The sequence below is a fragment of the Ostrea edulis genome, chromosome 6 (assembly GCF_947568905.1).
Source record: "Ostrea edulis chromosome 6, xbOstEdul1.1, whole genome shotgun sequence".
NCBI lineage: Eukaryota > Metazoa > Mollusca > Bivalvia > Ostreida > Ostreidae > Ostrea > Ostrea edulis.
The window spans coordinates 10,056,348-10,069,180 of NC_079169.1; the positions used below are offsets into that span (position 1 = coordinate 10,056,348).

The following is a 12,833-nucleotide window of genomic DNA, read 5'->3' on the forward strand; positions in this document are numbered from 1 at the left end:
GAGTGTGCCCTCTACTGAACTACTCTTGCAAATGGTTGCGACACCTGTTGTTGTGTTTTGAAAAGCACCATAGTGTTTCACATTTTATCAAATTCAAATGGGAAAAAAATCAATTTACCCAATCCTGTTGTTTCCAAATCAAAAACATAATCTTTTGTGATGGTTGGAATGTTATCACATGATTGTTTTCTAGGTGGAGGAATTTCAGCAACATCTGATCCTTGAACTTGCAAATCAATCCCAGTGGAGTAACTTAGTCCTTCTCTCAGTTCAGCGGCAGAATTTAACTTTGAGCTAAAGAATCAAACGAAATACATTTGTGAAATACGAGATTTGCTGTTACATCTATGTTTTTCAGAACTAGCAGCTCAAAGTTCGAAATGTCAAACTTAGAAATCTAGGTCATAATACCATCGTCCGTTGTCTGTCTGTCTGTAAACTTTTTATATTTTCGACTTCTCCAGAACCACTGGGCCAATTTCAACCAAACTTGGCCAAAAGCATCCTTGGGTGAAAGCTTTCAGGTTTGTTCAAATGAGGGGTCATGTCCCTTTCAAAGGGGAGATAATAGAAAAAAAGCAAAATAGGGTGGGGTCATTTAAAAATCTTCTTCTCAAGAACCACTGAGCCAGAATAGCTGAGATTTACATGAAAGCTTCCTGACATAATGCAGATTCAAGATTGTTAAAATCATGGCACCTGGGAGTAGGATGGGGCCACAAGGGGGATCAAAATTTTGAATACAAATATATAGAAAAAATCTTCTTCTCAAGAACCATTGGGCCAAAGAAGTTGACATTTACATGAAAGCTTTCTGACATAGTGTAGATTCAAGTTTGTAAACATCATGGCCTCCAGGGGTAGGTTAGGGCCATAATAGGGACTACGGTTTTACATGCAAATATATATGGAAAGTCTTCTGATATAGGCCAAGGTGACTCAGGTGAGCGATGTGGCCCATGGGCCTATTGATTATTTTTTTAACTTTCCTTTTTTGGCCTAAACATTAATAGTTCAAATCGACAAACTTTCTAAATTCCATGTTGCAAAAATTGCTGAGCATAACAAAACTATTAACAACAGGGGATGCTTACTCCTCCTAGGCACCTGATCCCACCTCTGGTGTGTCCAGGGGTCCGTGTTTGCCCAGCTATCTATTTTGTATTGCTTGTAGGAGTTATGAGATTGATCACTGTTCGTTATCTTCACCTTGCATGCATAACATGTGTAATGAACAAATATATATTTTTAATTTTTTATAATATACTGTGTAATCTACATCCCCATGAACCAGTGACTCTTTGCCATATATTACTTAGTAAAATTAATAATTTTTCCAAAATAATTTATTTAGTCAAAAACATTCCATCCCAATGCACAAGTAAATATTTGGCTATTTGTAAACATTGGCTCCCACACACATTAATGATTCCATATTATCAAGTTCATGAAGGAAAGAGTTCTTTAGTTTTTGACAACGAGTTCCCTATTTCATGTAAAAGGTAGATTTCTTTAATAAAAGGATTTAAAAAATGTAGTTAGTCATCAAGAATTATGCATCAGTACCGTCGGTTTCTAAGCTCAAGTCTTCTTAATTTGTGTTTCTTTAGGGACGCTAATGCTCTCCGTCTTTTAGCTCTGATGTATCGAAGGTTTGCAAGTCTTTTTGTATGATAACCTGGAGAAAGTCCAACTTTCTTGTATACCTAAATCAAAAAGTTGTGTTTGTGAAACACTATGACCCAGGTGACAAAAAAGAAACAATCAACAAGGTCAAAATCTTTAGTACCAAAAGAAAGTTCTTGTCACAAAGGAATACACTTATGAAATGTGAGAGCCTATTGCTCATCCTTCAAATGTTATGCCCAGGGTTAATGTTACAGACAGGCAGGATAAAAATGACAAATCCCCAAATTTAGTTGCAGCAGCATAAAAATATCAATAAATAAATTAGAGCTCAGCTTGATATTTGAAATTGATTTTATTTTCTTTATTTGATTTCTGCTCTAAAAATCAGGATAAATTTTATGAGATAATTATTGATAAATTATTTTCAACCCAGAATTAATTAGTTACCTCTGGTAGATAGCTTTGGCCTTGTTTCTTCTGGGCTACAGCTGACGCAACCCTGTGGTTCAAGCTACCAGAGCCACAGTAAAATTGTGTCTTGGGTGCTTTTGATGAAACTGTTTTATTAAAACTTTCATTCGACTGTGTGCTGCCCATGTTGGATAATTTTACACTTTGTGATTTATAACTATTCATGAGATTTTTTAGAGAATCTTGTAATGCAGCATCTTCTCGCGGTTTTCCATAAGGAAAGGAAGAAAATTTTTGGTTTGGATTTTCCAAATGGCAACACCAAGAGGTTTGGCACAATGAATGGTCCCCAAATGGATGGCGGTTTATGGCATCGAGACCCTCCTCAATTCCTTTAGCATTGTATTGATTTTGAGCTAGCATGTAGTTTATGCATCGCTGAAGATATTTGAAAACTTTTGGATTCTGTAATCTCTTATGTTTCATTTTCAGGGAGTACAAGGCATTGCCGATATTTTTCTTCACATGGTTTTTGTCTGATTTTTTCTTGATATTTGGATTCACTTGTTGTTTAATTCTGGGTATCGTTGTGGTGTCATCATCGGCTATAATTGTGTTGACTTCGGCACCTTTTTCTTGGCACGACTTGAGCATTTCAATCACCATATCTTGTTCCATAGCCTTTGCACTTCCACTCCAGTTCAAACGACAATCGTGTTCTTTCAGTTGTATGCCATTTTGATTTGCCACATCATAAGTTTTACAGAATTTACTGCGCACACTATATCCCACAGCCTTGCCCGTCTTAGCTCCAATCATTGAACAATGTCCTATATAAATAAAACTTCAGTTTATCTCCCATATCAATTTAGGAAGAGAGCTTCAAGGACATCATAATCATGCATTCAGTTTTTCTCAAATATAACTGAAATAGAAAAAAAGATTTTCTACCCCGTTGGATCATGAAATTTACAATTTTGGTAAAGGCCTCCCTGCTCTACATCACGATACATTTAGTTTTGCTTACAAATGTGTTGTTTTAGAGAAGAAGATTTGTGAAAACTGGTCATTTTTGGCAGTTTTGCCCAGGCCCCAGGGGTGCAGGGGACCTGATATATACAATTTATGTCCCCTTATCCCAAACATGTTTCATACAAAATTTGAAAATAATTGGAATGGCAGTTATCAAGAACTTAAAACTGCATATATCTTTAAAAGCCTGTCTTTCTGTTTTGTTGTTTTGAACCCCTTATTTAATTTTTACCCATTGATCTGTTGATGTATGGAAGTTTACGTCGCGTCTAGCCTCTACCATTCGCTGTCATCGTCTGCGTCAGACTTTGTTTACATACTACATGTACTTCCGGTTAACATTTACGACATATAATAAAAATTCGTTTTGAGGAGTGGCTTTATCAACCATGGATTTTGTTCATTTTCATTGGTTTATATATATATTAATATAAAATTAATTAAGATAAAGTACTATTTCGCTTTACTTCAATTTACGTCAGTAAGAGTTATCTGCCGCTTTTTTTTTTTTTTAGCAGAAAAGCGGCATAAATAGCATAAATAGCTCACGAGAGTACACCCTTAAGCAAGATAAAATCAATCAATCAATTTAAAAACTGACCATACACAGAACAAGCTCAAATAATTTAAGATTGTTTTTTAATTATTGTTTTTGAATTATTTGAGAACATTCTTGAGATTGTCGAGAATTAGATGTGATTCAGATGATATGAGACATATTTCTAACAATTTATCAGATGAATGAGAATTGTTTTGGATACATTGATAACATTCATGAGGTTATTAAGACATACATTTATGATTTGATTTGTAACTTTGTCCTTATGACTGATGTTATCATGGTTTTTAATGTTCCTCTGAGCAATATTGTGTGGTAACATTGTGTTGAGAAAAAACCAAATATCATTCTTCTTGGATGTCATTTAATAAAAACGAGTTTGTAATTTATTCCAGCAAACGTTTTATGCATAATATGTATATCACTGCAAAATGCTGTAATTTCATTAATTTAACAGTCCAATTACGTTATAAATCATTCTTACAATAAGGATCGAACAATGATATGAATTGCTGTAAAATATTTTCATTCTTCCATTTCAGGAAAACTATTTCATAAGGAAACCTGCATATTTGAACAATACTAGTATAGGATGCATTTATAATTGCTTAGAAAAGTGTTCTAAACTTCCAATATTTTATTCTTTCTTTTACTTAGCAATTGCAGCAAATTATTGAACCAAAATTACCAAAATTGTAAGTTTCGTGATCACCGGGGTACGGGTTTTGACCCCAGGGCGGGACCAAACGTGGTATATAGTATTAATGTGTAAAACATTTAAATAGCATCTTTTTTAGTGTTGTTGATACTATATTGATACTAAATAGATATTTAAAAAGAGCAGGTAGTCCTTTACCAAATTTGTAAATTTGATGATCCCACGGGTAGGGGTTTTGGTATCAGGGTGGGGTCAAAATGGTCAGTTATTAAATGTGTGAACAATAGACATTTTTAACATCTTCTTGATCACTATCATTCCAATTCTTTTCATATTTGGTATAAAGCTTATTTTGAACAAGGGGGCATAGATTGTAAATTTCATGATTCATCCCTGGGGTAGGGGTTCTGACCTAAGGGTTGGGCCAAACTTAAAGCCTTCGATCAGTGTATGCACTTTTGAGGGCAGTGAGGTTTTAAGAACACATCTTGTTTACACTGTTGCTGAACATTAGAATTTAGTTTAGATATTCAGAACAGAATTGTTTTTTCTAGATTTCATAGACCATGGAAGTAGTGATTCTTTTTCACTAGTATTCAGGTGACCGATAAGGCCTGTGGGCCTCTTGTTTAATGTTTATTCACAAATGAAAGTGTACATTAAAATGTAATAGGTGGTTTTTAACAGCCATGTCTTTATTTTTCACTAATGTGTAATCGATGTCAGATGAAAAAACTTTGAGTTTTTACCCCCCCCCCCCCCACCCCTCCTACTACCTATTTGAATTTAGATTTTTATCTGACATCGATCTTTTGATCTCGTTCCTAAACTAACTAAAGCTAGTGTCTACAGTCAAATACATGATTGTTGTTTGGATAAAAGTTGAAACTTCGTAAATCATGTCCGATCAGTTCCACAAGTTTCCCCAGGTTCTCTGATCTAATAAGTTTTTTTAAATATACTTTTTTTATTTTAGTGCACATATCGGTACTTTAGATATACATTAATATTATATCCACAGAGCTCCAGAAAATGTTTTACCACAAAGAGTATATACCCCCTGGTTTTCAAATCAATGAGTATTTTGCTTTCCAGAAAAAGTCAAAAGAGTATTGTGTTCATTTACTGATTATATTGCTGTTTTGTCAATAATACAGAATTCGATCACTTAATCTAAATATAATAAGATATTATGTGACCTAGTGTCTGACAAATTAAAATCTAATACCCCAATGATAAATTTCAAAATCCCAATAACAATGAAGAGTTTATAATAAAAAGAACTACAAAGGATTTTCACCCGTAACTATACAAGTTTTTATTGTACAGTATTGAACAAATTTCACGAGGGTCTCTACAGCCCAGCAGCTAAGTACTTCGTTACTAGCTTGAAAATACGGATGTATATTTAATTCCTGTTATAAAATTTAGAAATTCATTTCAAAATTAAGGATTATCTCCCTCACGCATAGCTCTTATCCTTAGACGAATTTGACTCCACTTTTTTGGCACACTGTTTTTTCCCTATAATATTTCTAAAACTTCATAGTTATTTCGGATTTCAAACATTTCGGTTGAGCATCACTGAAGAGACATTATTTGTCGAAATGCGCCTCTGGTGCGTCAAAATTGGCACTGTACAAGTTTTACAAACACCAAACAAACAAAACTAAATATCATACTGTAAATTAAACTTGCTTATAACTGAGAAACCAAAAGCATTTTTGACCAAAAAATATCAGTTTCAAAGTCAAAAGATTTTGTGTCTTTCTATAGCATTTTTTGAAATTTAGACGAACCTAATTCTGCCCATATATATTATTTGTACTTTGTTTTGACTGCAAATTACGGTCGGATTCCCCTCATCTTGTACCGTTAACCAAGAATTGGTTTTCCTCCACCTGTGTAAAACGAGTGCATGTGTGACGGAAGTCGGTAAATAAATGCGTGACTCCCATTCTCGCAAATGCTTTTAAATAGTTAGTAAGACAATGCTATAGGAGCGGCCTTTCAATACAAAAACTTTTAAGTTAACGTTTAACGGAAGAAGTATCGTTTGTCCGGTGACATTTTCTGTACCATGTTTGTAGCAGCAATCATTTGTCTATGATAGATAATACAAGTTATTTTTCATGTGCTTTCGACAGCACTTTGCCTCTTTAAGAAAGAAGTATAACAATTAGGCTTATACATAATACAGTTGTTTTGAGTTATCTCTAAGCCTTCTTTCAAAATTGTCATTGTCGTCTAAATGTTTTTTATAGAGATTATATTTCATGTAAGATCTAGCGCTAAGCTTACCTCAATTCTTATGAATAGATAATTCATACTATTTGGTAAAAATTAATGAGTATTTACGCTCTTCCGCACCTTATCTAGACCTCTGATTGTCCAGGAAAAGGAGCAAACAAAAAACAAGCATAAGCTAAAGGTATATGGGATTTGAGAGAGAGCAGAGGGGGGGGGGGTACAGACCAATTTTCAAAAAAATCTACTTCTCGAGAACTGCACATGTGCAAGAAAAACTAAATGCATGGTGATGGAGAACAGGAAGGCCTCTACCAAAATTGTAAGTTTCGTGATCTTGTTAAAGAAAACAGCAATATCAAATTAGTTAACGAACATTAAAAGACCTGTGAAAGTCAGTCTACATGAAATTCTGATCTTAATGAGTCGTAAAGGAAAGTATTCCTCGCCTAATCGTGTTATTCAGTGTAAATACAAAGGTTGGTTGTAAATTGTTTAACGTTCCGCTGAAGAATTTTTCACTCATTGTCGGTGAAGAGCTACAAAATTTAGGCCTATGATCGGCGCTTACGGCCTTTGAGCAGGGATGGATCTTTATTGTGCCACAGCTGCTGTGACACGGGGTGTCGTTTTTTGTGGTTTAATTCCCTTTAGCGTCCCATCAGACGGACATAAAAGTTAGAAATACATAAACAGGATTTTTAAAAAATCAATTCGTGTATATAAACAGTTGTATTATATAAGTTTCCAAATTTTTCTGTAAAAGTCGCATTCTTATAAATATTGTATAATATAATGATTGTCAATATTTGTAAAAAGTTCTTTCATTGCTTGCACATTATTTAAAAGTATATTTCCTATGGGCGGAAAATCACTACATTCTTAAGAATGCGATGTATAGTTAATGGACAGTCACAAGAAATGCATACAGACTGTTTAGTAAGTAAGAATGGGTCAATTTTGAATGTCCGATGCGTATTCTAGAAATAATCACTTCATCTTGGCGTTTCATTACGATGTCATACGGTTTGTTTACTTTGTTTTCAACAGAATAAAGTTTACTTGTGTCACAAAGATCCCAATAGATTTGCCAAATAAGAACTTTAGGTAAATTTGAAATCGCAAAACTTTTCTCCAATCAACATCAAAACGTAGGACTTTTCAACACTTTATACAACAATTCCTCACGATGAATTAAAGACTCGAGTCATCATAGACAGTTACTCCTCTAGTGATCAGTCATCGAAAAATTACTTTGTTAAACACTACTCTGTTTCCACGCAGAAGTACTCTCAAGTTGAAATAAAAAAAAAAATATGCTCGAGTTCCTCAATATAAGGTCTTCCAACAGTCTGTTGGAATTCCTATGGGCACGAATTGTGCTCCTTTGTTAGCTGACCTGTTTTCATATTCCTATGAAGCAGAATTTATTCAAAAACTTCTGCTTGAGAAGAAAAAAAATCTCTTGTGGCCTTCACTTCGACCTTTACATATATCGACGAAGTACTATTTTTAACAATGATAATTTTCATTCATATGTCGATTCGATATATCCCAGTAAACACGAAATAAAGACATCACAGAGTCGTCCACTTCTGCTTCGTACTTAGATATTTCATTGAAAGTATATATTACTAGCAAACTAACAACTCAACTTTATCACAAACGGGATGATTTTAGCTTCTCCATCGTCAACTTCCAATATTTATGTAGCAACATTCCATTATCACCTGCATATGGTGTTTATATCTCTCAACTGATTCGATACGCAAGAGCTTGTTCTTCGTATGATCAGTTTTTAAATCGAGGCAGGCTAATGATCAACTAGTTGATGGTGCAGGGGTTTGAACAGTCTCGTTTAAAGTCAGCATTTCGCAATTTCTATTGTCGTTATAACAATCTAGTTTGCCATTAGAACCTATCATTGGGTCGAATGCTTTCTGACGCGTTTCATACCTATTGTTAGGCCGTTCTTGGTGCATTAATTGTGACTCCGTTTATCTGATCAAGTTACAGGGCTCATGGCGGTGGTGACCTGTCGGCAGGGGATTTTTACTCCTCCTAGGCACCTGATCCCATCTCTGGTATATCCAGGGTACGTGTTTGCCCAAATCTGTATTTTGTATTGCTTGTAGGAGTTATGAGATTGATCACTGTTCGTTATCTTCATCTTTCAAACATAAACGATAACTCTACGTTATCTCTTCTCTAGCACGAATTGGACATTATTTAACCTTTTCTTGTTTAGTTTACGTGCTACGTTCATAAAGTTAAGGAGCAGTGTTTTTATTACAGATTTTTTTTTTCATTACAGAGTCTTGCAACTCGCTAAATGGATTGGGTTACGTGTGGGATGTGGCGTATGGTATATGTTATCGTCTCCATACCGTCGAACTGGATGGAGCGGATGCCACGGCAAAGTGTCCAACAGAACATGTGAACAGCCACCTATTTTTAATTCATTCGGATGATACCTACAATTTTGCTAAAAACATCATAGGTAAAACAAATGATTTGTGTGTTACTAGTGCTGCCTTCATTAATAATTTTGAGCCATTGGATCATACTAGACCTACAATTACTCGAAAGGGATTGTGCATTGTTTCAAATGTTCAACTCATTATGTTTACACGTACATTCCCTTTGCTCCCATCATTTCAATAAAAATAAAATAGCTGACAAACCCTTAATAATATCGGGCATATTCTATTAAGGTCATTTCTAAAGCTAAGGACCAAAATGTATTTAACTTTATTAAAAGTCAAATTTGATAACCAAGGTATATTAAGTATTTTGTGCTTTCAACTTGAAGGAGATGTAAGGTGTTCAGTGGGTTGGCGCGTCGACTGATGGACTGTAGATCGCGGGTTCGAGTCCAGCAGGGATTTTAGTTGTTTTTTTTTTTTTGTTCAGATTACTTTCTACTAAATAAAGTAAAATGGAGTTTTCATTTTCAAAATAGTGTTGTACATATCCTCCACTTTTCATTCATATCAAATTTCTCTAGTGTAGCATACCTCCTTAAAAGTATAATTGTTTTATAAACAGACACATACAATACTGGAGCCATATACGTACAGGGAAGACGGTCAGGATCCAACTTTGTCGATGACAATGGACAGGTGATGACCTACTTTCGCTGGGCTTCTGGCGAACCTTCAAGCTCTGGTGACTATCTCCGTACAGACACGGACACTCGCCTCCAGGAGACCTCGTCAGGGAGCGTTTCTTACAAATTCATCTGTCGTTTGTATTGAACATTCTGATGAACAGTGAATCGATCAAATGAATTGTGATGGATTAATTTTTGCAATAGATGTTCATGTTCAAAACAAAGATAAAACAAAATAAAGACCAAATCGTTAACGAAGCTTGGGGGTATATATATCACTTTGTCGGTCTGCCCATCGTACTATTTTAAAAGGTTTTGTTCATTTGTTTTAATAGTAACCATTTTATTTCAATAAAATTATTTCGTACAGAAAGAGGAGAAACCTCTGTAGTGTTTTCGTTGTTTTGTAAATAATAATTCCTTATTAAAGTTAAGAATTTATTCAAGTCCAAAAAATACAAAATTAAAAACTGCATTTTAACACAAAAATTTGTAAGAGTCAAAAGTAAAAGTGAATAACAGACAAACTCACGCACGTCTCATCTTTGACAACTCCTCCCACTTTTCATTAAATGAACCATTAGGGGAAAGCTCAATGACATTAATTTACAGGACAGGAAATATTTTGAGTAAGCATAACAAATTCGAAGAAACACCAGTCTTAGATCTGACCATAAATCTGATAACAATTACAAGCGAATAGCATCGATACCGTGGGACGGGGAGAAAGATGTCAAGTTTGAGAAATTACAAACACGTGCAGCAATGTTCTTTCTAATGATATAATAAAACAATTAAATTTCAATTATAGATTTCTAACAATTAATCAAAAACATTTAAACAATGCCTAAATCATTTTAAGTAAATCTAAGAAACTAACAAATTGTCTTTATCAAAGAAAATATATATACGCATGTATATAACACCTCATAAAACTTGTAAGACAATATTTAATCATCAAAATGGCATATTCATGTGCCTGGGGGTGGGGGTGGGGTTAAAAACTGTTTGAAATCATGAAATACTGATGTTAGTAATGAAATATATAATAAGATTGGGCAATTTCATTGAATTAAATATTTTGTGACAAAATGACAGCTTATGCCCATTAAACTTATGCCATTGGTGAGTACATTGGAAATGGGTAATCTCAGATAATTTTGGATGAAACTTTCAAAGTCAGTAGAAAAACGACAATAGAAGACAATGGGTGTTTTACCAAGTTTTCTTCTTACCAGAAATATGAATGGATATTGAATGCACATACATGTACCTCAAATGGAAATGACCCCTCTTGAAAACCTTTCTAAAAGTCAAGTAAACTGGACATGTATAGAAGAGTGTAATTTCATTTTAATGCTGAAATAATGAAACTCAAATCAAAAGCGAGTACAGAATTCCTGCGCCAATTTAAGAAATTAGGGGATCAAATGGCAAATTCGTCTGTCCGTTCGGTTAAAAGCTATTATTTATTTACCTTAAGGAACTTAAACCAATTTTGAGTTCATTTAACAAGCCTCATCTTTAATGATCTGGGGGTTCAAAGACAAGGAGAATCGGAAACTGATATAGTAAAACGGTTTCTCTTTACACCTAGGGTCGCCATACCTAAAGACACAGATTCTCCGCGAGTTAACGATGAGCCCTATCGATTTCAGGGTGAAAGGGTCAAGTGAACTGGACTCGAGAGATAAGAAAGTCGTTTACAGGCCATATTGTATATTGACACGGGGCCACGGTTTTTGCGGCCTCATCCGAAGGACCGCCCCATTTAGTCGCCTCTTACGATAAGCAAGGGGTACTGAGGGCCTTTTCTAACACGGATCCCCACGGGATCTTTGCAGACCATATGTGAAGTATTTAGTTTAAGGAGGTATGCTACACCAGAGAAATTTGATGTGGATGAAAAGTGGAGGATATGTACAACAATATTTTGAAGTTGAAAATTTTCAAATTTACTTAAGGTATCTCCATCCTCATGTGAATTATCAATACTAATGGTTAAAAGTGGAAAAACTTGATTAATTTCCACTCAATATAGTTTAATTTAATTAATAACCAAAGAAAATGTATATAACAGTGCGACATTTAACTCTGGACACGACAAAAGTCCGGAGTTTCGCCAACCCTTTTATTACGGATACAAATAAACCCTTTACAAAAAAAGATGGGATTTTATGTCCACAAGACATGCACCAACATTTACACTTGTAACTATTGTAGTTTTTAAGATATTTCACCTGAAATCAAAAAATCCCATGGGATTTTGGAGGGATTTTTAATCCCACTTGGGGGATTTTCACTCCCACCAAAAATCCCATGGGAGAAAAAATATAATTTCTCCCATAGGATTTTAACTCCCATTTTTAAATTCAAAATGGGATACAATGTCCCATAGGAGGAAATGTCCCATAATGAACATGAAATGGCAGTGAATATCCTATTTGAGCATGAATGGGAATAAATATCCCAAATAAAACACAGGATGGGGACTTTTATCCCATGAATATAGTAATAAAGCAGAAAATTGTATCTTAAAGAGTGTTGTTTGTCATGATTCTTAAGAATGTACTTGCAAGCTAAGGAATGACATTAACTTTATATCTAGTAATTACACTCCTAAATTATGTAGACCTATACATGTGTTAATGGATACATGTCTAAACAACATGAGAAATTAAATTATATTAGAGCTCTGCATTACTAAACTCTTTCCCATGCAATTTTAATTGTATACATATAACCCTATCACAAAAATATTAGAATAAAATTGAACGGTATTAAATTATGCAGTTAGAACACTAACTTATTTACATCCAGATGTTCACATTCACTATTTACAACCCTTTACAGGTCGTCAGGTGTGAATATTCACAGGAATCGGTATTTTTGTCTGTAATAATAATAGTTGGCCCTATGGTACCATCCCCAATGAAAAAAATAACCCCAAAGGAATGGCACCATTTCTTACTCAAAACTTCGCTTCAAAATAATTCGAAAATTCTGCTTTTATCGTCCCCACCCCAATTGTCATTCTGATTCAGTAATCCCAGTGCTTTTATTAGGGGTGTGTGGTATATACCCCTACTCTTATCATTATGTATAGGCTAAATTACCGGTTCCTCTGATATGTTGTGGAATTTTGGAATAGCCTAGCTTACAGTTACAATTTGTTTACAATATAT

General features: G+C 34.5%; 1 protein-coding gene across 1 annotated transcript in view; it reads left to right on the plus strand.

Annotated features, from left to right (window-relative positions):
* LOC130047123 (uncharacterized) overlaps nucleotides 1-10,034 on the plus strand; it is a 36,543-nt gene extending 26,509 nt beyond the window's left edge. Inside the window, exons 2-3 of the mRNA XM_056141512.1 lie at nucleotides 8,851-9,036; nucleotides 9,585-10,034. Coding sequence (XP_055997487.1) covers nucleotides 8,851-9,036; nucleotides 9,585-9,793 — 395 coding nt within the window. The 3' untranslated portion in view covers nucleotides 9,794-10,034. The remainder of the gene's footprint in view (nucleotides 1-8,850; nucleotides 9,037-9,584) is intronic.
* Nucleotides 10,035-12,833: the final 2,799 nt, after the last annotated feature.